This window comes from Carettochelys insculpta, chromosome 24 (assembly GCF_033958435.1).
Source record: "Carettochelys insculpta isolate YL-2023 chromosome 24, ASM3395843v1, whole genome shotgun sequence".
NCBI lineage: Eukaryota > Metazoa > Chordata > Testudines > Carettochelyidae > Carettochelys > Carettochelys insculpta.
Window position 1 is genome coordinate 9,594,557 of NC_134160.1, and position 26,720 is coordinate 9,621,276.

General features: G+C 48.1%; 2 protein-coding genes and 1 long non-coding RNA gene across 5 annotated transcripts; 1 reads left to right on the forward strand and 2 right to left on the reverse strand.

Annotated features, from left to right (window-relative positions):
* Nucleotides 1-3,316: 3,316 nt before the first annotated feature.
* Nucleotides 3,317-6,347, forward strand: SH3BGRL3 (SH3 domain binding glutamate rich protein like 3). The gene is made up of 3 exons (XM_074976319.1): nucleotides 3,317-3,424; nucleotides 4,266-4,433; nucleotides 5,412-6,347. The coding sequence occupies exons 1-3, from the start codon at nucleotides 3,377-3,379 to the stop codon at nucleotides 5,475-5,477; spliced, it is 282 nt and encodes a 93-aa protein (XP_074832420.1). The 5' UTR covers nucleotides 3,317-3,376; the 3' UTR covers nucleotides 5,478-6,347.
* Nucleotides 6,348-8,241: 1,894 nt separating this feature from the next.
* On the reverse strand, nucleotides 8,242-22,697 carry UBXN11 (UBX domain protein 11). 3 transcript variants are annotated; one of them, XM_074976333.1, is made up of 11 exons: nucleotides 22,605-22,697; nucleotides 21,595-21,649; nucleotides 20,099-20,190; nucleotides 18,655-18,769; nucleotides 15,913-16,130; nucleotides 15,538-15,615; nucleotides 13,952-14,072; nucleotides 12,839-12,942; nucleotides 12,113-12,183; nucleotides 10,543-10,689; nucleotides 8,242-9,346 (listed from the first exon to the last, which is right to left on the reverse strand). In XM_074976333.1, exons 1-11 carry the CDS (start codon nucleotides 22,686-22,688, stop codon nucleotides 9,187-9,189), a joined length of 1,245 nt encoding a protein of 414 aa, XP_074832434.1. In that variant the 5' UTR covers nucleotides 22,689-22,697; the 3' UTR covers nucleotides 8,242-9,186. The 3 variants fall into 3 exon arrangements, with proteins under 3 accessions (XP_074832434.1, XP_074832435.1, XP_074832436.1); XM_074976334.1 differs by lacking the exon at nucleotides 15,538-15,615; XM_074976335.1 differs by lacking the exons at nucleotides 20,099-20,190; nucleotides 21,595-21,649; nucleotides 22,605-22,697 and adding an exon at nucleotides 18,909-19,038.
* A 449-nt stretch (nucleotides 22,698-23,146) lies between these two features.
* On the reverse strand, nucleotides 23,147-26,643 carry LOC142001273 (uncharacterized). Its single transcript, XR_012642427.1, has 3 exons — nucleotides 26,610-26,643; nucleotides 23,860-24,060; nucleotides 23,147-23,252 (listed from the first exon to the last, which is right to left on the reverse strand). It is a non-coding gene; the product is annotated as an uncharacterized LOC142001273 (long non-coding RNA).
* Nucleotides 26,644-26,720: the final 77 nt, after the last annotated feature.

A 26,720-nucleotide genomic window follows, 5' to 3' on the forward strand; every position in this document is an offset into this window, starting at 1 on the left:
TACTCAGGTTAAATGGAGAAGCGTTAGAAGGCAGCTAAAGGACGTTTCTGGGATGGGGAATGTCATGTTTGGCTGAAATGTCAGTGAACAGTATTTGAATAGATACGGAGAACCACTACAAGATGAACCCACGAAAATGGTTTGTTTTTTGCTTTCAGATTGTTTGTTATGCACAGAAATCTTGGATGGAAATAGCTGACGGCCCAATTTTTGAATCTGTGTTCAGGTTATCTACAAGTGTGCTGAGTAAAAGCAACTAAAAGTCCCCATGAATACAATGAGTTGTACTCAGATTGATATAATCATTTGCACTTTTTCACTTTGACAGTGAAATTGTCAGTTGCTCCTATAACAAAAAAAAAAAACAAACTTGCAGTTACTGCTGCTGTTTGATGGTACGTAAATTTAAGCAGCTGTAAAGATTTGGGGTTTTTTGTTTTTATTACACAAAAGGGAAGTTCGTGAATTTCTGCACGATTCGGTGCTGTCTGCCTCCCTATTCAGAGGTTTGTGACCTGTAATCTTGATGCAGAAACCGTGATGAAAATGTATGTTTAGAACAGCCAGTAAAAGGGTGATATGGACTGAAGGAGAACCGCTAATTCTCACGGTTTGATTTCCTCTACAACACTATCAAATTTCATTGTTATGTGCCTGCTGAGCCCAGGAACAACTTATTTGACTCAAACATGTCTTCTACCCTCACAGCTGCTCTTGATTTGAAAACAGCAAGAGAAATCCACCACTTCCAGGGGGGGTTTGTTCCAATGGTTAATCAACTTCATGTGCCTTATTTTTAATCTGACTGTGTGGCTTCAGCTTCCGCTGCTGGGTGTGCCTTCCTCTGCTAGATTAGTGCCCTTTACTACCTGTTATCTTCTCCCCTTTATGGTAATTTGCACACCATAATCCATTCACACCCCTACCTTTTTGATAAGCTAAATGGCTTGAACTTTCGAAGTGGCAGTGTTCTTCTCAGCCTCTAACTCATTTTTGTAACTTTTCTCTGGCCTGCCTTCACTTTTTCAACATCCTTTTTAAAACGTGGCCACCAAAAGTAGATGCAGTATTCTTGTATCTGCCTCGCCATGGTCCTAACGAGGCAAAGTCCCCTCCCTTCTATTAATTTTGCTCATTTATACACCCTAGAATTACATTGATGCTGTGGCAACAACTGCTACTGTGGAAATTCAAGTTTAGAAGCTTCTCTACTTTGTTACTGACGTGGAAAATAGAGTAGGGAGACTACGTACGTAATATGTGTGATGATGTCAAATTGAGAGGGGGATTGCAAGCATTTATATGAAGCCTCATCCCTGGAGGTTTTGAAGAGGTTAGATGACACCTGTATAGGATGGTTACGTACTCTTGGTCCTGGCTCAGCATAGGTTCCATGACCACTTCATGTCCATGCCTGCTCTTCCTTCCTAAGAGTATGTCTCAGTTTCTTCCACCACCTGAGGGTCACAGGCAGCTCAGCACTTGGGTGGCACCTGAATCACTCTGGGTGGCCACTCAGGTAATTAGCAGATACCCACTCAGCTGCATGTTTCTACTCATGGTGCACGTGGCTTCAGTGCACCTAACAAAAGTTATCCTGCACATGAATGGAAAAAATTCAAAGGAACATTGATCACAGACAGATGTCCCTTGGGGGGACCCAGACCTTATTTTACCAAATACACTGCCCACCATGCACGTCACAAGGACTGAGTCCTGCATGGGTGGCTCCCAGTTAGTGGGTGCCATTTCTAAGTCACCTTGTACAGACACGTTTAAAGAAGTTTGGCTTGTGCCTCGAACTGGGAGCTCCACCACAAGGAAGGAACAACCTCGGGCTGGGGCCTCTGCTCATTCAGCCAGGGCTGTGGTGCAGGTACTACACCTTGCCAAGTTGGGTCTCTAAATGTGTGTCCTGCCTGGCTCGTAAGTCTCTCCACGTTAGCTACAGCTTTGTAGAAGCAGGGAGACCAAAACAGGCAGCAGTGCAGCAATCCAAATGGAGGTTCTCAGATAACTGTACTTTCCTCAACTTGTTCATGCAAGACAATTTAAAAAAGCAGGTGCCTCTGAAAGCACATGGCCCCCACCAGCGCTCCCAATAACGTTTGTGCTGCATGTGCAGAGTAAATTTTATGTGCACAAGCCATACAGACATACACCACTCCTGGAAGCACATGGGCTACGTCAATACTAGCCCCTTCCTTTCAGAAGGGGTGTGGTAGTGAGTGAGTTGGGAAGATGCTAATGAGGTGCTTTCATGAATATGCATCGCCTTGTTAGCATAATGGCAACTGCACAAGATTCAAAAGAGCCACTTCTGAATCATGCACTGCCCGTGTAGATGGGTGGGGGGAGGGACTTCTGAAAGGACCCCCTGGACGTCAAAGCCCCATCTTCCTATTTTGAATATTCATGACAGCCTCATTAGCATCTGCCCAACTCACTCACTACCATGCCCCTTCCGAAGGGGGCGGCTAGTGTAGACGCAGCCCTGATGTCGGCTGTGGGGGTCTGCCAATGAGTTTCACAGCCCCTGAAACTCTGCTGGGCTTCAGCTCTAGGGCTCTGCATTTTACAGAATCCCGCCCCCCACCCCGCTCATTCAATCGCCCAGACCAGAGGGCGGTTTGGTTGCAAAATAAAAACACCATTTGTGCCAGGCCACCAGCCCTGGGCCATCAGCATCCTGCCCCGGGGAGGGTAAAGCCCTGTGCTGGCAGCCCGGGCTGTAGAGCAGGGACTTCCCTCTCCCTGGTCCGCGGGCTCAGCGCCTCCGGGGCTGCCGAACTCCCGCAGAACTGGGCGGAGGGGAGGGGAGGGGAGGGCGAGTCAGGGACCCGCGGGGAGAGCTGGGACAACGCGAACGGGCGAGACGCGCTAAGGGGCTCGGTGGGAACTGACCCCAAACTGGTGCGGGCAGCTCCCAGCGCGGACGGGGGCTGGAGCCCACAGGCGGCTGCGCTGGCGAGACCGTATGGAACTGGGGGGGGGGATAAACCCCCCCTCGTTGTCCCCCACCCGGGCGGCTCATCCCCCGCAACTGGCACCCTCCGGTCCCTCCCTGGGGACCGCTGCACAACAGCCCCCCAGCCCCTGCTCGCCGCAGGCCACCGGCCCCACCACCCCGCGCGTTCGCTTCTGCCCCTGGCCAGCCCCGCTGCGGCTCGGCCCCGGGGCGCTCGGGGAGGCGGGCAGCAGCGGCTGAGCACGTTCTCCCGGGGCTGCAGAGCGCGGCCGGAGGGAGGGACCCAGCGGCCGCCTCCCCCGCTCGCCCCATTGGTCCCCGCAGTCACATGCTGGGCGGGGAGGGGAGGTGGCTGCCAGCGGCTGCGGAGCCGAGACGCGGGGAGGGAGCGGCCGCGGGTGCAGCACCATGTCCGGCCTCAAGGTCTACAGCACCTCGGTGACCGGCTCCAGGGAGGTGAGCGCAGCGCAGCGCAGCGGGGAGGGGCCCGGCTGTATCGCCTCCCCCGGGGCCTGGCCCCTCCGCAGCCGGGCTCGGGGCGGGGCGGGGCTGCGGCGCCTTCCCCGGGAGCCGACATGCTCCAGCTTTTGTTCCGTGGGGCCGCCCCCGCCCGGTGTATCCCCCCGCCGGCTCTGCGGCCCCCGCCCCCCGCATGTCCCCTCCCCCGCTCGCCGTGCGACCGCGACACCCTCAGTGTGTGCCCTAAACGTCCCCCCGCCCCCCATCGCGCTGCGATCTCTGCAGCCCGTTGTGCACCCCAGGGCTGTGATCCGCGCCCCTCCCACCTCCGGCCTGCCGCGACCTCCGTAGCCCACGTCACCCCCCCAGTGCGCACCCCACCCCTCCTCCCACAGCCTGCCGGATTTGCTGCACCCTGTCGCCACATCCTGCAAGCAGCCTCCACAACCTGGCTCGCTATACACCCTAACTCCCCTTGGGGCTGGGTCCTTCCAGCTGTGATCTCTGCACACTCACCCCATTAGACACACTAATTCTCCGAGGGGCTAGGTACATCTGCCACACAATCTGGCTGGGATTCATTCCCCTCCCAGTGGAGCTCAGTCTTTCCTATCCAGCGATGACTGATTTCTTCCCTACATGCCGCAGCCCTTGTGGGGCTTGGTCCCTATCCAGCTGTGACTCAGTCTGACTAGCAAGTCCTTCCCCCAGTCTCTATTTTGCACACGCTTGGTTTGTGTGTGTGCTTCTGTAAACTTAGTCCTCAAACTTTGAACCTCCTGGGTCTGAATTCAGACACAGGGAAAAGTATCACCTGTCTTCTCCATCTGTGTTCCAGATTAAGTCCCAGCAGGGTGAAGTGACCAGGATCCTAGATGGGAAGAATATCAAGTATGAGCTGGTGGATATCTCCCAGGACAATGCCCTGCGGGAGGAAATGAGGGCCAGGTCAGGCAATCCCAAAGCCATTCCTCCCCAGATATTCAACGGAGACCATTACTGTGGGGTAAGGCTCAGAATCCAGGTGGATGGGCTGTTGAACCCAAGGTCAATACCAAGACTCTGATCAGTGTTTTTTTTTCCCCCTAGGAAAAAAGGTGCCAGAACTCTGCCCCCTCCTTAACCTTCCCCTGGCCACAACCCACTGCCCCCCCCCGCCCCACATCCCAACCTGCTGCAGCCTTTAAACCCCTCCCTACCCCCTGCATTTAACCACCCGCACACCCCCAACCCCCCAGCAGCCTTTAACCCCCCACAACCCAGGATTCACTTACTTTCAAAAGGAGCTCCACGTACTCCTGCTCCTTCACCGGTGCCATGTTTTCTTCTGTACAGCTGCACGGCTCCCCCACATGCAGTGTAGCAGGGGCTGTTAAACCAATATAAATTGAGTCCTGCTCTTCCATTGGCAGGCAGGGAGCTGCAAGTGGCTGCTTAAAGAGCCATGTGAGGCTCAGAGCTGCCCAGATGCCTTTTAAAAATGGCGCCCCCTGAAAAGTTCCACAGCACGCTGCCAGAAAAAAAGCCCTGACCTTGATCTCCCCGCCTGGGGTGCGCAAATGTTGTGCACATTTAAATCCAGATAGCACTCAAAGGCTCCTTGCTTGGCCACAGCACTATGGGTCCTTGTCTTTTAAGTTTGAAGTGCCCATGGAGCAGGGGAGAAGGCTAACAAGCAAACAGCATCGTGAGCCTTCTGCATACTGTGAAGTCTTTGCACCTTTCCTGGCAGTCAGTCCTGAAAACTGCCAATGCATTTGCTATTGCACAACAAATTTATATAAGAGTTTGTGAGGTGAAATGGATTCCACTGGGGACTGAGTTGAACCCGCTCTACTTGCTTGCCCTGAACGCAAAGGGAAAGACAACTGTGCTGGGGCTTTCTCACTCCCAGCCTTTGTGTTCCTGCACCTGGCTGATGTGGAGCAGAGGCTCCAGGTTTTGTTCCCTGTTCTGAGTTTTGTGTTGCGTTTTCTCCCCCTAGGACTATGAGTTGTTTGTGGAGGCCGTGGAACAGAACACCCTGCAGGAGTTCCTGAAGTTAGCCTGAGCATTCCTTTCCCATCCTGGACTTTAACTCTGCATTTCCAACCAACCGCCTCTGATCACCTTATCCTAGGCTGTCCCGGCACGGTGATCTCTCTCCTGCCACAGGGCAACCCGTGACCAAAAACCTCTCCTTTTCACAACTGCCTGTGATTCCTTCCTGCCTAATCCCAGTATTGTCTGACAGGGCTTCAAAGCAGCTGATACCACTGCACTGTCCTGGGAACACAGCCAGGCCTTGCTCAGAATGCAGCTTCCAGTGCCTCTGTAGAACGGGAAGCACCGGAAATAGGGATGTGGGAAAGCACGGGCCTCTCTCTCTGAACCGGTTTGGTGCTTCAGAAGAGCAGGGTGTGGTGTGGTGTGGCGTGCTCCCTCCTGCAGTCTGTCTCCAGTTGCAGTTCTGTTTACACAGCAGCCTGCACTTCCCCTTGCATTGCGACCGAAGAAATGCGGGCAGCTCAGGCAGCTTGTTGTCTAAACTCGGTGCAGAAGCACTGCACAAGGGCAGGGTTTGAATTCCTCCATCCTCCAGAGCTAGGGAGGATGAGAAACACAAATGAAACTACTGCAGTAGCGTGCAGAGTTCTCTTGAAGGAAGAGGCTCTGGGGGGGGGTTGATGAGGGTAAGTCAGCTGTTAGGGGACCCATACATGTTCCGTTAACGCATTCCTGTACTGATGTGATGTGAAAGCTCCCTTTAGGAGTCCCAAGGGCTCAGGGCTCCACCAGAACATCCGACACTTCAGCCTTCCTCTCTTTTCCTTTTTGAGTGGCTTCCTGCAACCCGGACCAAGTGCATTTTGTTATCCTGCCAAAAAGCAACTTTAACTTTTTTGTCTTCTGAGATGCTATTAAATGTTACTAAGCCTTCCTTCCTGGCTTCCGTGGGGTTTTTTTAAATGGGTTTCTTTGTTTTAATGCTAAATTGTGCTGGGACTGGACTTACTTGAGTCTCAAGTAGCGGAGGGGTAGCCGTGTTAGTCTGGATCTGTAACAGCAACGAAGGGTCCTGTGGCACCTTATAGACTAACAGAAAAGTTTTGAGCATGAGCTTTCGTGAGCACAGCTCACGCTCATGCTCAAAACTTTTCTGTTAGTCTATAAGGTGCCACAGGACCCTTCATTGCTGTTACTTGACTCTGGTACTCTAAGGTGGCGCAGAGGTCACTCTGCTTCACCCTGTCTCAGGACAAAGCTTGAGGACCGTGGCTACGCTAGCACCCCCCCTTTCGAAAGGGGGATGCTAACGAGCCGCTTCGGCAGATGCTAAGGAGGTGCTGCTGTGCATATGCAGCGCCTCATTAACGTAATGGTGGCCGTGCGCGTTTCAAAAGGGCCGCTATTGAAATGCACGCCGCCGGTGTAGATGGGGGCCTTTCGAGAGGACCCCTGGACTTCGAAAGCCCCTTCTTCCCATTTGTTTTTGAAATCCAGGGGGGTCCTTTCGAAAGGCCCCCGTCTACACCGGCGGCGTGCATTTCAATAGCGGCCCTTTCGAAACGCACACGGCCACCATTATGTTCATGAGGCCTCGTTAGCATTGGCTGAAGCAGCTCACTTGCATCCCCCTTTCGAAAGGGGGGTGCTAGGGTAGCCATGGCCCAGCTGGGAAGTCCCTCAGAATTGGTTAAGTAGGATGATGCCCAGAGGTGCTTAATCTGTTGTGCTCCTTGCTCCAGCCTGACACAAAGATCTTAGGGTGTCGGCAGTGACTTAAAGAACGAACGTGACTGCCTTTACAGTTCTGGAGCCTAGTCCAGAATTGCTCCCAGGCCCCATCTGAATACTACTGAACTGTATGTGACCTGGAGGAAGCTGCTAGTGAGGAAAAGACCCAACTGACGAGATGAGCAAAGGCAGTAAACGTTAGCTGGGGACCCTTCGTCTGTGCAAGGACCTGTCTCCATCCACTCGCTGACCTCAGCAAGTTCAGGACTATGCAAGGCAGCACCCAAGTGAATTGTGGTGAGTGCATATGAAGGGAGGAGGGGGTTTGGTAGAGGCAGCTCTGATGCCTTTCTAATGCTTCCCTGCCTGACCAAGGTGTAGCACTTTCATAAACAAGTGAAAGCTGATGGATGAGAAACTGCAGCTAAAGAATTGCATCGCTTGAACGTGTTTGACCAGGTATGCGTTCTGTGTGCTCTGGAAAGGGGAAGTTGCCAAAGGGCTCTTTGCACTGCACAAAGAGAGGGGGCGTCATCCGCCAGCAGTCAGCTGCAGATTTGTCATGCGCTGACTTTGAAACAGCCGTGAATGGTACAGGCGGCTTTCAGGGCCAGGAGTGGGTGAAGTTAGATGGCATGTGGGTTCAGGTTCCAGCCCTTCATAGGGAAAGGTATGTGTGTAAGCCAGCCGCAGAAATTGTGCACTGTCCTTTAACTCAAGGCCTGGAATTCCCCCATCATGTCCCTGTTGCCAGTGGAGAGCAGCGCTACTAACCTGGTTTGATACCATTTTTCCCAGAACAAGGTACAAAGCCTGAGAGACTTGGGGGCCCAGCGTAGGATAGAAATGGGGGAGTAGGGCTCTCCTTGAACGCAGCTGGCTTTTTCATGTCATTGCAGCAGGGCTGATGAGGGTGGGGGGAGGCAGAACCTGATGCTCTGGTGATTGGGCTCAGGCGTACAGACTGTAGGCTGTTAACAATGGACATGAGGTCTGTTTAAAGGAAAAAATCATGTCCAGGAAATGACAGTATTGGCACCTCCTCGCTGCAGCGGGTCTGGCTGCATCTCAGAGCTGCAAGTGGCTCAGTGCCTGATTCCACTCAGTCCAGTTTAATCCTATTGATTTTAATAGTTAAGCCTGTTTGTACACCAGTGTGAGCTCAGAGTCTGGCCCTAATGAAGGGAGCAGATGCATGTGGAAACTGGACTGTAACCTAGCTGGAGTGGCCTGACAGTATTTTCATGTATGCTGTGTATAAGCTTCCTTCTCTAAGGCTCTGCCTAGTCTACAATAAAAGATCCACAGCATGGCTGTGCTGTATCTGGCCTACCTCAGCTTCATGGGCTAAAGATTACAGCATAGCAATGTAGGCTCAGGCTGGGGTCTGGGCTCTGAAACCCTTCAAAGAAGGTGGGGTGTCTCACTGCCACACTGCTCCTTGTGCCTTGATAATCTCCGCTGCTATTTGTAGCCCCGCAGCTGAGTCCTATAAGCCCAACTCGTGGGCTGAGATTGGTGCCAGCTGTCTTTACTGCAGTGTAGACAAAAGGGACCTGCTGGAGAGGATACAGGCATTGCTGAACTGAACTCACTGCAGCTTCAGCAGGGCAAAAAGTTCATGGGAATTTCATCAAAGGGGGAGAGAAACCCTGCTTGAATATGAGCCCACGGGGCAACAGGCCAGGAAGGCCTTTAAAGGAAGCCCCAAGAAGCTAGCAGGATCCAGCCCGGCAGAGTGTGGCCTTGGGAGTTTCCTCACTAATAGGAGTTAGACTTCCGGCGCTACTTCTGCCCCACGCTTCGCTTCCAGGAAGCGGGAGGCCCAAGTAAACAATGCCCTTGAACTGAATCTAGAAAGACAACCCCACCCTCAGTCCCCTTGAGAAAGACAGAGGCTGCAGTTTATCTGATCATGCAAGGCTGCTCCTTCCTCTTGCTTTACCCCAGAACCCTGACCAAGGGCGGGGTGGGGAGGAAAGCAAGTTGCATCATGTAAAGCAGCAGCCAAAACACCAACTAGCTCATGTGAAGCTGTGAAACTATCTGCGGCCCTGGCCCTCCTGGGCAGAAGGGATCTTTTCCCGCAGCAGCAGGGAAGCGTTAGGAATCAGTCCACACTCCTGCAGGGTCATGGTGTTGTCCGTATACACTCTCTGGGGAAAGGTGCTGATGATCTCATAGGGCTGTCGTTCTCCACCCCTAGGAAAGAACAGGACAATCTTTCCTGTGAGACATATTCCAAAAGGTTCTGCAGAGCTGATGGGAATAAGCCAGATGCAGAGTTACACAAGAGCAGAGGGCTGGCGCGTTTAAGAGGAACAGGGCTGTTTCCACTTGACACAGAAAGCCCAGCCAGCAGAAGGCCGTTCCAGACTGCAGCTGCTACAGAGGGGACAGCTCTTACCACTCAATACAGTAAATCCTCGATTTATGGACCCCGACTTTGGGAACAACGGACGCCCTCAGCCCACCCATTGTTCCCGAAGTCTGCCTGTAAAATCCTAAATTCCCCTCCCCACCAAAAAAGTACATAGGGTGATTTACTGCCGCGGCTGGAGTGTCTATTGCGTCCACCCTGTGGAGACATCCTGCTGTCCTCCCACCACGAGCGTGGCGCATAGGCAGGCAGATGGCACTTGCGTATGGCCCCCCTTGGTGGGAGGTGTGCGTGGTGGCTCCGCCAGGCCCTGCCAGAGCCTCCAGCAGCCGGCTCCAGCTCCAGCAGCTCTGAGTCATGGACATTTTTTGAGGGGGAGAGGGAAGGGCTGGCGGGCCAGTAAACCCTCTGATTTAACAGACTTTTGGGTTTAATGGCACCCCTCCCCCCTTACTCTGTTAAATGGAGGGCTCACACAGAGCTTACGCCAGACCTGTAAGGAGAGCAGGGACAGGAGAGAGAGAAGGTGCCCCTGACAGGCCAAAGCTGCCTCCAGGATGTTAACAAGGGCAGTGGCAAAGTGGATTGTGAGAAGGGCAGGGCCAATTTCAAGAGCAAGAGCAACTCGTGACAGGAACCAGTGCAGGTAGTAAGGAGGAGATTGGAATGCTCCCGAAGCAGAATGGCCACAGCAGCAGGCCGTGGAATTTTACATCCATACATAATTCCCAGGCTATTGGCCTGAGCCTGACACACTCAGCACCCCCAGAGAGGAGATGAGCTCCCTCAACCTCAGTGGACGCCGAGGGGGCTCAGCACCTGGTAGACACAGGCATCAGGATCCCGTACCTGCTGGACTTATTTCAGGGTATTCTTCAGGCAGCTCGATTCCAGAGATCACTGGGGATGTGGAAATGCCACTGGTCTGGTTTTCACTGTGGCCTGACTGGGTGGGCGGGAGTCCAACTGGCTTACAGCAGCCCCTCCCGCCAGCCTGCTGGCATATTCCTGTACCTACCTGCTCTGGGCGAGGTGCTGGCGCAGGTCTCCTATGGTCTCTGTGAAGAGCATTTTTACAATGTATGTCTGCTCCCCAGTCTCAGATTTTATCCGGAGAGTGGAAATGTTGGAGGCTGGAGGCTGATCCTGCTCGGCTACCTTCAACCTGAGGGCCATAAAAGCCAGGCAGACAAGAAACAGCCATTTGATAGAGACTCATCAGTCATGATGAGGGGGCTGGGTTGGCAGAGCATCAGAAGAGAGACAATGAGGAAAGGGAGGTGCTAGAATAGAGGACAGTAGTTTAAAAATCTAAGGCTATGTTTGCACTAGCACTTTTGTAGGTAAAACTACTGTTAGCTGGGGTGTGAAAAAGCATCCCCTGCCAATGCTAAATTTCCCAGACAGATGCACTGGTGTGAACAGCGTTATGTTGATGGAAGACTCTCTCTCTTGCTCATCGGGGAGCTACCCCCACTCACTGGGGGGTGTTTTTTATACCAGTGGGCCGTGCCATGTCCTGTTGCCTTACAGTAGATAGCTTCAGCAGCACAAACCCATAGCAGTTCCCTGAGCCCTGACTAATTGTGGGCAAATAGGCCAGCATGTTCTACAAAGTGCTGAAATAGCTGCATGTGGAAAATCAGCTCTACCCCCCCTAAGGGCGAGGTTGTAGCACGTCTGATAGGAAAACAAAAAAGCAGTCCAGTAGCACTTTAAAGACTAACAAAATAATTTATTAGGTGATGTGCTTCTGTGGGACAGACCCACTTCTTCAGCTAAATTATACTATTAAAAATAATATTATATTATTATATTACATTATAATATTAAAAGAATACATTATTTTGTTAGTCTTTAAAGTGCTGCTGGCCTGCTTTTTTGCTTTCATAGAGTACAGACTAACACAGCTCTCTCTCTGTTACTATTCATTCCTGTCTGATATGATGAGGTGCTCTTTGACTTGCTGAGACCAGCTGGTGTCCTTTGCTATGGATGAAGGCTGCCGAGGAGGATTGTTTATTTGCCTTTTTAAATACAAAATTCTCTTGGGTTTATGCTGACCATAGAAATTCAGGTCTCATCCAGCCTGGAAGACTGTGACTAAATGAGAACTGGTGCAATGGTGACCCATTTGCTCACTCTTCCCAGGAGACACTTCCCCATTCAGATGGTGATAATTGAGAGCAGAAGGAATTTATAGGCAGCCAGTTGAAACTCCTGGGGCTTTGCTTGTGAACACCCCTTTAACACCAAGGGCTAGCTAACATTTTGAATAAAGGAAGCTGTTGGTAACATTCTGAAAGAAGATGTCAGAATTCACCATAAACATCTCAGAGGTCTCTCCAAACTAGAAAAGACCAATCCCGGCCTTTCTGCTCTTTCTAAAGTAAAAGCCAAGCAGATAAAAGTACAGAGTTTTTGGTTTAAAACAAACAAACCATCCCTTTTCAGGCCCTCTTTATCCATCACAAAGCAGCAAGATGGGGCAAATCACTAAGGCAACCCTTATAGGCTGCCTTTGACCTGTGACTGGTAGCCAGCCAGGAGGGACTTTGTGTACTGGCCAAGGGACCACTGTTCTTTACCTCTCCTTCATTGTCCCAATGCTGGGTGTTTCCACCAGGATCACTTCGCTGCTACGTGTCCCATCAGAGCCCTGAAACCAAACAGGAAATCATCAGCTATTATCTGCCCAAGTTGCCTGGATAAATACATGGGGGACAGTCCCCTGTTTTCTGGGCACAGGTGGTGAATGTCCCATCTTCCTGAGTACACTATCTACAAGACCAATGGGCTTCTCCAGCCTAAGGCCCCATTACTGTAGTATCTGGGCCCTTCATATTGATCCTCAAAGCAGCTGGAACAGGCGGCCCTCCTCTTCCCAGGCTGCTGCTCTGGCCATGATGCATTGCCAGTGGCAGGGGGCCTGGGGTGTTTTAAGTCACCTGAAGGCAGCAGGTGGGTCCAGTGGGGGCGCGCTTGAGGAAGCTGGCAGGAGGGGTGCACCAGTGTATACGGAGGGCAAGGAGCTCAAGGCATGGCAGGCAGAGAGCTTTGGTGGAGCCTGGCCTCGGGCCAGGAACACGCCTGTTGCTGGGATATCACAGCCCCATATCATTCGTTGCCTATGTGGACGCTCTGTGTAATCCACCTGCCTGAGCCATATTCTTCCACCAACCACATTGCATCTACACTCAGGGTCAGGTGAGCTCAGAGGGATTTATCACACCCCTTAGAAATGTAGCTAGACTGACTTAAATTTTAAGCCTAGCCCAGCCCTTAGGCTCAGTGTGCGCAGGGCTCTGTCATACCTGCAGAGTTTCCTTGATTGGCCGTCGGATATCAATCACTTTTGCATCCCGGACCAAGGATTTGGGAAGTTTGTTGAGAAACTGCTCCAGTGAGAGCTTGGGACCTGCCAGGAGACCGGGTGGCGGGGGAGGGGAGGAGTGTTACAAGGTTAGGGGAAAGGAGGAATTCTGTATGTATCACATCAAACCAAGCAATTACACTAATACTAGAACTTTCCACTTTTGGGGCTCATTAGAATTATACCCTGGACAGTTCCCCTTTGGGAATGGGTTACTAGAAACCACCCATAAGACACGTGATCCAAATTCCACAGAAAATAAATAATAGGGTGATATACAACTGCTGATGGGAAATGCACCTATTACTATAATGCCATACACGGTTGAACAGGAACATACATAACCAACATGACTACTCCCACTCTGCAGCTACACGTCGGAACATGTGTGACCAGACCTTCCAAGATCTAGCCAGGGCAGTTTTATTTTCAATCTATGAGAGTAATTCTGGGCAGTAGATTTCTGGAATTTAGAAAGAAAACAAGGGACAAAACTGGTCCTAATTAATGTGTCTTTTCCCCATGGCTTGGAGATGTGCTGTGACATATCGGGGACAGAGAAGATGAGGCTGGCATCTTGTGAGGTGGGGGTGGGAATCTTGTGAGGCGGGGGTATAAGTAACTTGCAGTAGAAGAAATCCTTGTTTGACAGCTCAGTCCCCACGCCATTCGTATGAATGTCTCACGTGGGCGACTTTGGAAGGACCTCTGCTGAGAATGAGCTCCGGGTTTCATGCACATTCTGGGAAAACTGCCCTGTTCAATGGTATTTTAGGAAGGACTGAACTCTCAGGACTGTTTGCTTGGGTGGTCATCCTGAAACTGAGTGACTGTTGTGTTATCTGGTTCTCAGCTACTGCGGCAGCACATGAACCACATACATGTCCCCTCCTGTCAGCATGTCATCTCAGAAATATCACCAAGACAGCCTCTCAGAATTAACGCCCTAGTAGCTAGCTGGCTGTTTCCAGGGTCCACCAGGGCTTTATTTATCTTGTCTTTTGGGACTAAACAGAGGCTCTCCAGGGATTAGTAGAAAGGGTAAAAGACTCACCTGGGACCTCACTGGTTTCTTTCACCTCACTTGACCTCAAATGGCCAACTACCTGCCCCTGGCCAGGAAAGTTCTCCGACAGTTGCCTCTCCCGAAAGAAAACGTCTCTCTTGTCAGTGACCTGTTAAATTAATGCTAGCTGCTATTAGCAAACCTGTCTGCCTGCAGGACCTAGCTCTCCCTTCATCAGGGCACATTAAAGATTAAGTTGTAAGAACAAAACAAGAACAAGCAACAGACAGATACAGCTAGTTGCTCCTGAGAGCGGTTCTAACATAGGAACTGCTGTAAAGGAAGCTGTGTGCAGATCCCTTAGATCCTCTAACAAAATAAACTCACAGCTGCTTCCCTGCAAGTCTCAGACTCTTCTCGTTAGCAATTCAATGTCACATGCAGGCTCTAAAACAGATGATCACATAAGCCCAGACCTGCACACATTAGCACATTCCTTTGACCCTGCTTTGTTCCTTTGTTTCCCCATCTATAAAAATTGAACCTGAGCAGAAAGATGGTGTGAAATTGCTAAATATTATTTTTTACCAATTGGTTCACCTCTGGATTTGCTTTGACCAATGCTAAGAGAAGGGTGTACAAGCAGTCAGGACACCAGATGGCTCTCTGAAATTGAAGAAGCAAGAGCACCACATCCCACCCCTAAATCCCCAGTCCCACCCAGTTCAGCAAAACACAACTGCCAGAGAAGCACGTGGTCATTTTGGGTACATTCACACTGCAATAAAACACCTGTGGCTCATGGGCTGCAGAGATACGCAATTGCTGGGTAGATGCTTGGACCTGGCCTGAGGCCCAGGCTCTAGGACCTTGTTAGTGGGGAGGGTTCCAGAGCCCAAGTGAGTGGACACAGACCAGCTGCAGGTATTTTACTAGCAATTGGATGTACCTTAAATCCTCACAGGGTGTCTTCCATTGCTCCCTGACTCTCTAGTCCCCACAGCTGTAGCCCAACATTTTCAAACTTGCACACCTAAAATTAGGCACCTACATGGAAGTGGCCTGATTTCCACGAGGGGCTGAGCATATACGACTCCATGTGATTTGTGTGCCTAATTTTAGGCACCTATATTTGAAGAACTAGATAACATCTTCTGCAGCTGCCTCCCTTTGCCTGCTTTGTACTGGCTCAGTAGTTTTGCACTAGATGGTTTTTTTCAGATCCCGGATTCACTGAAGCAGGCAAACTGCTCAGCTCTAGCACACAAAAGCCTCGCCATTTCCTGTGACGGCTGTAGCAGGTGCGTTCCCATGCAACACCTCAAAAGTCTAATTGAATATGGGCTGTGCGTAAAAACATCAATCTGCATTTCCTGTTGAGAAAGGGCTGCGGAATGGTGTAAACCAGGCCCACCCCTAGGGCAAGGCAAGCAAGACTTTGGCCCCCCACTCCAATTGACTGTTGCATCCATGGCCCATTAGCCTGGCCCCTACTGTCGGCATGTTGCCTTGGGCTCCCCGCACCGTCTGGGCCTGCTGGGCTGGCGATGGTGCAAACAATAAGACAAAAGTAGTTTGCACGGAGAAAGGGATGTCTCCTAACAGGAAGACAGCCCGGGCTTTGCATTGCTTGCCTGAAAAGGAATGCCCTCTGGATAGCGTGATTGTAGCTCTGAGGGAAAATAGCCGTCCACGATATCTTGAAGGAATTGCTGAAAGAAAGCACGAATGCTTAAAAAACAGGCCGCACACAGACTCCATAGTGACCTCATGGCTGATACATTCCACCTGCATCAGACCAGGAGACCAACAAAGGCACCAAAGCCTCTCTGCCTGGGAAAGTCTGGCAGACCCGCTAACAGCCACTGTTCCTCGCCAAACCCTGTGGGAGGCAGAGGGGATTAGAGACATCCCACAAGCTTCAGTCGCTCTCCATTCCCACCCTCAGCCTTTGCTGAGGGAACACTTGGATGGCAACCACTTGGCTTCCTCTGTGAACTCATCCCTACCTGCGTGGACGGCTCATCGTATGACCGGAAGGGTCCATTGAACATGATGATCCCATTCTGATAAAAAGTGAGGGATATTGCTTCGGGCTGCCTTAGTCTGGCACCTCCTGCTGTATGCTCAATTTGAGACACGCCTTCCCCGGCCAGCACATTTAAATCTTTCAGGTTTTCCAAAATTAAATCAAAATTGATTGGGTAATTTGAAACAGTTGAATCGCCTGCAGCAAAGGAAGCAGAGTTATCGATGGGGAGGAGCCTGGAGTCTCTCTGCATGGTGATATCCCAACCCTACCATTTTTGGCCTGGCTCCCACCTGCCTCCAATTTATGCCATTTACTTCTTTGGGAAGTGAGTGTGAAGTGCAATGACATTAGAATGGCAGTGTTTTGCCATTAGCCACTGTGCACAGGCCTACATAACGCCAGAATGGAGAATCAGTCCCTTAGTGATCAGCTTATGAACATGCATCATCTTGCTAACGCCACAGCCCTCCCCTTGGATGCCCTGATCATTTTTGTGGCTAGCATGTACTTGGCATTGTTCCTTGCCTGGTGCTGTACTATACAAGAAAGGAAGGGGAGATGGCTGACCCAAAGCACTTAACTGCTGGTCTAACCTAGGCTGTAACTGCCGCATAAAGTTGTTCCTGTAGGGAACAGACAGGACTCCAGCTGACTGACTGATTTCAGAGGCACATAAACAATAATTTCTAAACAATCATTTCCCCTTCTGGTGGGTTATTGTGAAGGTGGGGGTCATCTGGGTGCTTGAAGAAAAGATCCCAGGTTTGGGGGCAGAGCAGGAGAGGTCTGCAGACAACAGTTGGGCAAGTATGTGTGTTTACCCCTGAAAGCTAAATACATTTTTAGTCTCTAAGGTGCTACAGGACTTTTTGTTGTTTTTTTTAGGTGAGAAAGTGAGTGCAGAGAAGTGGGCCAGGAGGAGGCTTCTGATATTTTCAGTTCCTCTTTTGCTAGATTCTCTTGCGGGGGGAGGGGGGGGGAAGCAATAAGAGGAAACAACCTTTATAAATGCATCAATTTCCAAATAAGGCCAAGGGAACCGACATGCAGCTAAGCAGCAATGCTTTGTGCTCTACACCCACTGCGATTCAGAGATCCTCTCCCTCGCCTACTTTAAGAGGTTGCAGAATTAATTAGCTGGTGTTTTGCACAGCACTGCAAAGATATTCTCATTCTCTCTTAGCACTTATCAGGACACCATTACTAAATATAATACAATGTATTCAACACAACATAAGAGGCTCCTGACAAAACCACTCACATGGCTGATGGAGGAATGGAACAACAGTGTATTTTGATGGGGTCAGGCACTAGGGGCAAAGCCACACATCTAATGCATACTGGAAGGGCCTCGTTTTGATCTCTCACCCATTTTATGTGTGCATTATCTGAGATTAGAATCAGGCTGAAATTGTTCAAGGTATGGGGGCTACTTCTGAAAATTTAGCTCCCCAAAAGAAATGGGATTTATACAATACATGCAGTTACTAAACTACGTGCCTGGAGCTTTTGTGTTACATTGCAAGTCTCCCTTCTACTGAAATGGATTAGGATGTGGGCCCCAGCATCACCATGAGGAAATCATAACAGGCAAGGATGTTTGCATTTGTAAGTCTGCAAGACTTATCCTATTCAATCTGCATCCAGAGAGACCTATAAACATTAGACCCTTTCATCCAACTGTACTAATTTTTTACAGGGCACCTTTACCCCCACTATAAGTTATTACTTGGAATGATACCTGTGCACTTCTAACACTTAGGAGCTTTTGAAAAATCCCATACTATAGCTTTTTGTGTTCCCCTGAAACAAAGAGATTGGTTTGGGGCTTCAGACCCCTCAGGCTATCATTCCCAACAGGTCCTCTTCTCAACAGAAGCACCGTGGGACATCACTGACACCAAGTTCCCCACTTAGCCTCGGTCTCTCCAGTTCAGAGCTGAAACACATTGGCAGTGCCATACAGGGGAAGCCTGAGCAGCTCCTGCCCATGCAGTGCCTGTTCTACAGATAAGAGAGAGATTTCTAAAGGACAGTTACATGACTGAGTTTTATCTGAAGTCAAAAGGGTACTGGGTGCTTATCTCTTCCCTTTGTGCCCAGAGATGATAATAAAGTTTAGGAAAAGGGAACTAAAATGTGCCGCTCAAAACAAACTAACAAGCCAAACACATTCATCCAAACAACAAAAAGTCTTGTGGCACCTTATAGACTAACAGATATTTTGGAGCATAAACTCTCGTGGGCAAAGACCCACTTCATCAGATGCATGAAACCACCCCCCACTCATGCATCCGATGAAGTGGGTCTTTGCCCACGAGAGTTTATGCTCCAAAATATCTGTTAGTCTATAAGGTGCCACAGGACTTTTTGTTGTTCTCAATGCTACAGACTAACACAGCTCCCTCTCTGATACTGTTCATCCAAACAGGCTTTTGGACCAGGCACTTCAGCTGGAAAGGTGCATCTTTCCCAGGTCACACCCAGCTGTTGTGTAAATATTAGAGCTGAATGAATCACCTACAGAATAACAGCTCTCTGCACAAGTTTTGGCACAATGGAGCTGTTCAAGAGGAGTCCTGAAGGCCTGTCATGCCATGAATCTGATTGGTTAATAAATCCCTGCTGATCTCTTTTTCCACCTGGGGAATATTATACCTTTTTAACTACGTCATGAGGGACAGGCTCTCTGCCTCAGCAAAGGGCATTGCTGCTTTACCTGGTTTCCAGAGAGCCCCTGCTGGCTGATTTTCCTGCTTCTTCAATGATTTCAGCTCTTCTAGCTGTTCTTTCCTCTCTCCAACCCAAATCAATCCATAGTCATTCAGAAACCGCTGCATGGGGAAGAGGAGAAGAAGATGAACTAGCTTGAGGAGCACGGGACTATAAAAGGCCAGGAATGGGAACTGTAAAACGTATGTCACCTTGAACAAGTTTGACCTTGTTACAGAATGTGAGGGTGAGAAAACTCACTGAACAGGAAGAGTAGCATTTCCTGGACTCCAAAAGTTGCATGAATCTATTCACAGTGATCAGTCATTCAGCACTCGGTCCATCATGGCTTTGATCACTGCAAAGACTTCCCCTCTGCTAAATGAGTCAGTTAACTTGGAACAGCAAAAGGAGGGATTGAAACAACAGAGCCATACAGATCAAAAGGAAGCAGTTTGTGTATAAGAGCTATTAAAATGCATGCAATCTAGCCAGGTGTCAATAACACCAAAATGCCAGATTTACTTAGCTCCCCTCTCCCAAGGATCTCAAAGCACATCGCAAACATCAATTTATTAAGCCTCACACCTAAATATGAGTTACGTAAGGACAGCTACCTGCATTGTACACCCCACAAAAACAGAACAGAGAGGTTAGGAAACTTGTTCAAGACCACGCAGTGAAATCAGCATGGCATCACTGGGAGAACATAGAAGACCTGACTCCCAGTTGCCTGCTCTAATCTCCAGGTTAAAAACAACAGTTTTGCATTATAGAGGAAAGCGATGAGGTTTCCTATTAAACAGCTGAGCATCACCAAGAGTCACTGACTTCGGACTTCGGGCTTGAGCAGGTCACTTAAACTCTCTGTGATGCAGCTTCCCTGTCTTTAAAATGGGGATAATAATAGAGCAGTTTTGGGATCTTGGGGTGAAAGGAGGTAAAATGCAAAGCTGCAGTAGTATTAATAAATGTTCCCCACACTGCCATTGGATACACAGCTCTTCATGTCCTGTCCTGCACTCTTGTGTAGCTGTTGCTGTGAGCTATTTAAAGGCAACTGGGTTCCACCCTAGAGATGACAGCATACAAGTCCATGAAGAGCTCCCCAAAATAATGGAGTCTCCAGTTCCTGAAATCTTCATATCAAGACACATAATTGGTTAAACAACTGCAAAGAAAGAGTCACTAGATACCTTTCCAGAAGATAAGCTTTAGCCAAACTAGTTATTGCGCTCATTAAAGGAATAACTGGGTAAAATGTAACATACAGGAAGTGAGAAACGAAGAATCTACACACAATATGCTCTAAAATTCCCTGGTTTGTTTTTTTGCCCCCTAGAATGTGGGAGTGCTATGATGATTCACAAAACTGATTCAAAAGGAGAGAAAGTACAAGGAGTGTCAGATTAGTAACACCCAAACATTTATGGGCCGACAGTGCAGCTCACCTCCATTTCCCAGACCTGATTCTGCAGCTGAAGACACATCACTTCCAGCTCCTCTCTTCTGTTTGACTCAAGGGAATCGGCATAAGAGAGACCTGTGGTATTTTATTTTTGCTGTAAAAAGCTTCAGACAAGAGCTGAAATAACCAGTCAGGTAGTGCAGTGATCCTCAGCTCCCTGACTATAAGTAACCGCACTGGGGGTCTGCAAGGCACAGACGCCAACCATAACTCCTTGTCCACTGCCCCCAACTGTTCATCCAGGGTGACCCCCAAAAAGACATTTGGCAGGTATTTATGGACAACACTGAGATGTAAATGGTGCTGTCTGCAGTGATACAGCAGGAGTGATTCACTCGACCCAGTTAGTTAATAAGAACCCCATTAAAAATCAGCATCCGGTGAATTTGGATCCACTTTGCTGCACAGATAGACTGAATGGGGTGTATAAGCCCTGCCTAGGATTTGACAAGGTGGATATTCCCTATTTCTTGAGTAAAGAAGTCACCACGGTTACGGAGGGAAGGTAGCAGCGCATATGCTCAGAGGCAGGAACCCAGATGCTTAGGAAAATTTTGATCAGAAAAAAAGTTAGGTGCCTAGTGAGATGAGGGTTCAGCAGGAATTTTGTGAATTACGCTGGAAATAAAACTGGGACTTGAGCACCTAAACCCCTATGGTATCTACCCATGCGTGTGGGCTCAGTGTGAGGGAATTACAGAATTCCAAGGGACTCGGAGGGGATCAACAACAGGGAGAGATTCACTCAGGACTCATTCAAATTTGAAGTTAGATCACATGTGGAACAAGGGAAAACCTTGGCTGTGACAGTCCTTTGAGCTTCATACAACAGTCCCTCTAATTTTTTCCAATCCATGGGCAGCATAAATTTTGTTATGTGCATCAAGGCATGTGTAGATGTGCTCCACCCATAGAAACACATGCTCCCGGCTATGGGTGGCTGTAGGCGCTCTGCTAATCAGCTGGGCAGCACCCGAATCTCTCCTGGCTAGCCACCTAAGAACTCAACTTAAAGGGAAGACTGGTCACACAGTAAACCTTGGCTGGAAGAGGCCCTTTTGATGTATTTACCCAAGAAAATGCCCATTTCTTTCTTCAGCCACTCTAAATCTGAACCCTGGATTGGCTGTTCCCCTCCCCGCCTTATTTCTTCTGACTACTCCTACACACCACGTGGGTCTGTGGCCATCTTGTGCTTTCATTCTCAGCCTCGTTTCCTTCACTGTGGGAAAACTTTACGGTAAAGAAACAAGCTTAAAATATATCTGCAGGTGCATGCATGAACTGAAAACCTGCTGCCAAATGAAGCAGTGAGAGAATGTATAATTAAATGTATAAACTGGGGACCACTGGAACCCAATGAAAGGTCTGTAACAAGGTCCCTGCAGCAAAGCACCTCCCAGTACCAGAAAAGAGTGCAGTCTGACACCAAGAGGATGTAAGCCACACACAGGGGGCAAAAAGGGGAAAACAACATACCATTTCCTTTCTGGAGGATCTTCACCTTCTTTTCAAGTTCAGCAACCTTTCTAGCCTGCAGATCCAAGAAAAAAGGCAAAATAATGATTCCACTTGGAGTCTATCCTCTGAGATCTCAAAGTCCTTTCTGAATACCAACTAATTTAGCCACTCTGCTTCCAGAAGCCAGGCAGATTAACTACACATTTTATGAATAGGCAAAGTAAGATCTAGAAAGGGTTTGACTTGCCCGAGGATCACACAAGGCTGGACTGTGAGGTTATCACAAGCCTTGAATAAGGGGGCAGCATATAACCGCATATTCCCAGGAGAAGGCCAGGCACCAAGTCACGCTGCCTACTCACCTGAGTGAGATGGGGAGAGCGACCCCATGATAGCTGCTCTCCCTCTCACCCACAGCCCAGTTATGCAGGCAGAGCTCATGCTCTCTTAGCCCCCATGAGAGTGCAGCTCAAAGTTAGGCTGTTAGTGAGTACACGGCAAACCTGGAGATAGAACTCAGGAGTACTGGTAACACTACTCACCCCAACATTTCAATAACACTGACAGCAGGGTTCTGTTCCCACCCCCATTTCTACCAGAAGTTCCTGCTTCCTGGAGACCCTGGCCGTCTAATCAACTCAAACATCATAAAACGGAAGGAAGAAAAGAAACAACCAAAGCAGAAGAAACTAGGGCTTCTTTTTAACTAGGCTCACCGCATGGACTGTCCCCAGCCATACCACTCTTACTGCCCTGTTGAGACTACAGCTGGGTGTCTACAGTGGGTTGTTTCTGTAATGAGTAAGGTACAGGCCTTGCCTACAAAACAATGGCACTGTTTTGGTCTAAACTGAGGAAGTGGGTTTTACCCAAGAAAGCTCGTGACCTAATAAATTTGTTCATTTCTAAAATGCTACAGAACTGCTTGTTGTTAGTCTGAACTAGATATGATCACAGCACTGGCAAACATGGGTCAGAACTGGTCAGACAGGTCTCAAAAGAGGCTCCACAGAGGGTCGCATTTGTACCTTCAGCTGGATTTCTTGCGCTTGGCTCTTTACTTTTTGTTCCAACAAAGCAATTTTTTGCATCATGGAAGACATGAGCTCCATGTCTGTCGGAGCTGCCCCTAAAAGCACAAATACAAACACATCGCCCAAAAAAGAACATTCAAAATTACAAGCTTAATTTGGCCCAGGGGAAGGCTTATGATCGCCCAGTGCCACGTTAGCTGGGCTGAAGACATAGAGCGGGAATCCTGGATTAGTCATCGCAGACAGCATGTGGACACAAGGCTAAATCCCTCTGTTCCCTCGTATATATGGACCTTGCGGCAGACATCGTGTATGCATCCCTAGATCACCAACCAGCACACCACATAAGTGTTCATGAATGGGATATGAGCACCCGACTCCATGGCTGGATTTGCTAATGAAGCACCAGCTGTGGATTATGAAGGTTACAGACATGAGGGCTGAGTCTAAGTGGCTATCACAGGTATGTGTGTCCCTGATGAAAGCACTGCATCAGGCTCAGCAGCTTACGTCATCTCAGAGAGACGTTACCTGGGGTACTTGTTTGTGTTGCTGATCCCTTTGAGCAGGAAGGGGAAAGGTCTTGCACTGGAATCTTTGTTCTAGGAAACAGGATGTCATTCAGCAGCACAGCTTCATCCTCTGTGAATCGAAAAGTCAAAGAAAGCATGAGAGGCAGGGCCAGGTCCACTTTTTAGATGAAACTTTACCAAAAATCTTGTGAAGAATATGCTGGGGTATATCATTAAGGAAGGAGAGGGTGGGGGACAGAAGTGCAATTATCAGTGTAATGAAATTTAACATCCTTGTGATGGGGAAAACACCTTAGCAGCCCAACACTGTGGCATTTAATTTCAGAAAGGGTAAAAGTACACAAAACTGAGGAAGTTAGTTAAACAGAATTTAAACAGAAATTAAATTAAATTAACAGAAATTAAAAGGTACAGTGCCAAAAGTAAAATTGCTGCAAGCTTCATGGGAACTTTTCAAAGATACCATAATAGAGGCCCGGCTTAAATATACACCCCAAATTAAAAACATAGTAAGAGTACCCAAAAAGTGCTACTGTGGCTTAACAACCAGGTAAAAGAAGCAGTGAGAGATAAAAAGGCATAATTTAAAAAGTGAGGAAAACAGAAAGAATAAACTGTCATGATAAGTGTAAAAACGCAATAAGGAAAGTCAAAAAGGAGTTGAGGAACAACTAGCCAAAAAGTCAAAAAGTAAGAGCAATATGTTTTTTAAGTACACCAGAAGCAGGAAGCCTGCTAAACAACCATGGGGTCACTGGATGATCGAGATGCTAAGGGACCACTCAAAGATAAGGCCAATGCAGAGAAACTCAATGAATTCTTTGCTCTGGTCTTCACAGCTGAGGATGTTAGAGAGACTCCCAAATCTGACGAATTTTCCATGATTGAGGTGTCATTAGAGGTGGTTCTGGAAGAAACTGATAAATAATAACAACATTATAGGGACCAGATGGCATTCACCCAAGAGTTCTGAAAGAACTCAAATGTGAAATTACAGAACTATTACTTGTGGTTTTTAATTTAGCCCTGAAATCAGCTTCTGTACCCAATGACTGGAAACTAGCTAACGTGACACCAATATTTAGAAAGGGCTCTAGAGGTGATCCTGGCAATTACAGGCCAGTAAATCTAATATCAGTACTAGGCAAATTAGTTGAAACTATCGTAAAAAAATAAAATTGTCAGACACATAGATGAACATAATTTGTTGGGGAAAAGTCAACATGGTTTCTGTAAAGGGAAATCATGCCAAACTAGAGTTCTTTGAGCGGTCAATAAGCATGTGGACAAAGGGATCCACTAGATAGTGAACTTAGATTTCCAGAAAACCTATGGCTAAGTCACTCAGCAAAGGCTCTTAAGTAAAGTAAGCTGTCATGGGATAAAAGAGAAGGTCCTCTCATGGATAACTGGTTAAAAGACCCCCCTCACACTCCTCCTTCAGTCCTATGTACTTGATTTGTCAGTTTTAACTGCAATTTTTTTTGGACCTCTGTATTTATAGATGTCAGTCTGTACTGGAAGTGCTATTGATCTGATGAAGTGGGTCTGTCACACGAAAGCTCATCACCGAATAAATTATTTTGACAGTCTTCAAAGTGCCACATTTCTGCTGTTTTGTTTGGTTAAAAGACAGGAAACAAAAGGTAGGAATATATGGCCAGTTTTCAGAATGAACAGTGATAACTAGTGGTGTCTCCCAAGTGTCTGTACTGGGATCATTCCTATTCAACTAATTTATACATGACCTGGTGAAGAGGGTAGGTAAACAGTGAGGTGGCAAAATTTGCAGATGATACTAAACTGCTTAATATAGTTAAGAACAAAATAGACTGTGAAGAGCTTTAAAAAGATCTCACAAAACTAAGTGACTGGGCCACAAAACGGCAAATGAAATTTAATGTTGATAAACGTAAAGTAATGCGCATTGGAAAAATAATACAACTATACATACAAAATAATGGGGATTAATTTAGCTATAACTACTCAAAAGAGAGATCTTGTAGCCATTGTGGATAGCTCTCTGAAAACATCCACTCAATGTACAGCAGCAGTCAAAAAAGCTAGCAGAATGCTAGGAATCATGTAAAAAGACATAGAGAAAAAGACAGAGATGATCTCATTGACTTTATATAAATCCATGGTACAGCTACATCTTGAATACTGTGTACAGATGTGGTCACCTCATCTCAAAAAAGATGTATTGGCACTGGAAAATATTCAGGAAACGGCAACAAAAATGATCAGGGGTTTGGAACATGTGCCATATGAAGAAAGATTAAAGAGACTGGGACTTTTTAACCATAGAAAGGAGGAGTCTAAGAAGGGAATATGGTAGAGGTTTATAAAATCATGAGAGGTATGAGAAAAGTAAATAAGAAAAAGTTATTTATTTGCTCCCATAACATCAGAAAGTGGGGTCACCAAACAAAATTAATGGGTAGCAGGTTTAAAACTAACAAAAGGAATTTTTTCTTCAAGCAGTGGATGACAGGCCTGTGGAACTCCTTGCCAAAGGATATTGTGACTACCAGTACTTACAGGGTTCAAAAAGAACTGGATAAATTCATAAAGGTTAGATCCATACATGACTATTAGCCAGGGTGGGTAGGAATGGTGTCCCTAGCCTCTATTTGTCACAAGCTGGAAATAGATATCAGGAGAGGAATCACTCAGGGACTGCGTGTTCTGTTCACTACCTCCGTGGCACCTGGCATGGCCCACTGTCAGAAGACAGGATACTGAACTAGATGGATCTTTGGTCTAACCCAGAATTCTTATGGCACAATCCCACTTGCCCACCCAATGGCATCCAAAGCCATGATTACTAAATATCAAGAGTGTGTTCAGCACAATACAATACTCATAGGACAATACAGTCCATGCCTTGGGGAGTTTCCACTCTGAACAGACAGGCAAAGAACACAGACAAAAGTGTACTGGGAGATAGAAACCAGGATGCTAAATTAAGAGGAGCTTTTGCTGTGGGTGAGGGAGGAGTGCAATGGGATTGAATTTGTTTTTTTTAAAAAAGGTGACAACAGTATCATACTGTCCAGAACTGAGGTTTGTGAGGCTTCTAGAAGAATGGAGTTTCAAAAAGGGCTTTGGAAACAATTTGCTCTGAGATATTGGTGTTCAGAGCATAGATGACAGAGTGGAAGAACGAGGGAAGTAGCTTGGTTTGGAGAGCATTTGAGAGAGTCTCCATGTTCTAACGAATCCTGGGAACGGGAAAACTATTTCCTGCTAAGCTGAGTTCATACACACGTGGGAAGAAGAGATAAATCAAGGACAAGAAAGAGCTAAGCACATAACACTTAAACCCAAACCACGTAAAGGGAAAAGAAAGTCTTTACCCACGAAAGCTCATGCTCCAAAATATGTTAGTCTATAAAGTGCCACAGGACTTCTTGTTGTTTTTGAAGATACAGACTAACATGGCTACCTCTCTGATACTACTCACCGTTGTGGGCACTCAGTTTAAATGGCACTGTCCTTTTCCTGCAGGTAAACAGGACAACAAACAGCAAGTTAATTAGCTGCTGGGTAATTTGTTGTAGGGTTAGCAAACTTG

Coding starts and splice junctions, on each gene's coding strand:
- SH3BGRL3 (XM_074976319.1), top strand. CDS start 3,377: ATGTCCGGCCTCAAGGTCTACAGCACCTCGGTGACCGGCTCCAGGGAG. Junction 3,425..4,265: donor CGGTGACCGGCTCCAGGGAG/GTGAGCGCAGCG, acceptor TCTGTGTTCCAG/ATTAAGTCCCAGCAGGGTGA. Junction 4,434..5,411: donor ACGGAGACCATTACTGTGGG/GTAAGGCTCAGA, acceptor TTCTCCCCCTAG/GACTATGAGTTGTTTGTGGA.
- UBXN11 (XM_074976333.1), bottom strand. CDS start 22,688: ATGGAGCTCATGTCTTCCATGATGCAAAAAATTGCTTTGTTGGAACAA. Junction 14,073..15,537: donor CAGAGGGCATTCCTTTTCAG/GCAAGCAATGCA, acceptor TTAATTTAACAG/GTCACTGACAAGAGAGACGT. Junction 12,943..13,951: donor AGAAACCAGTGAGGTCCCAG/GTGAGTCTTTTA, acceptor GTCTCCTGGCAG/GTCCCAAGCTCTCACTGGAG.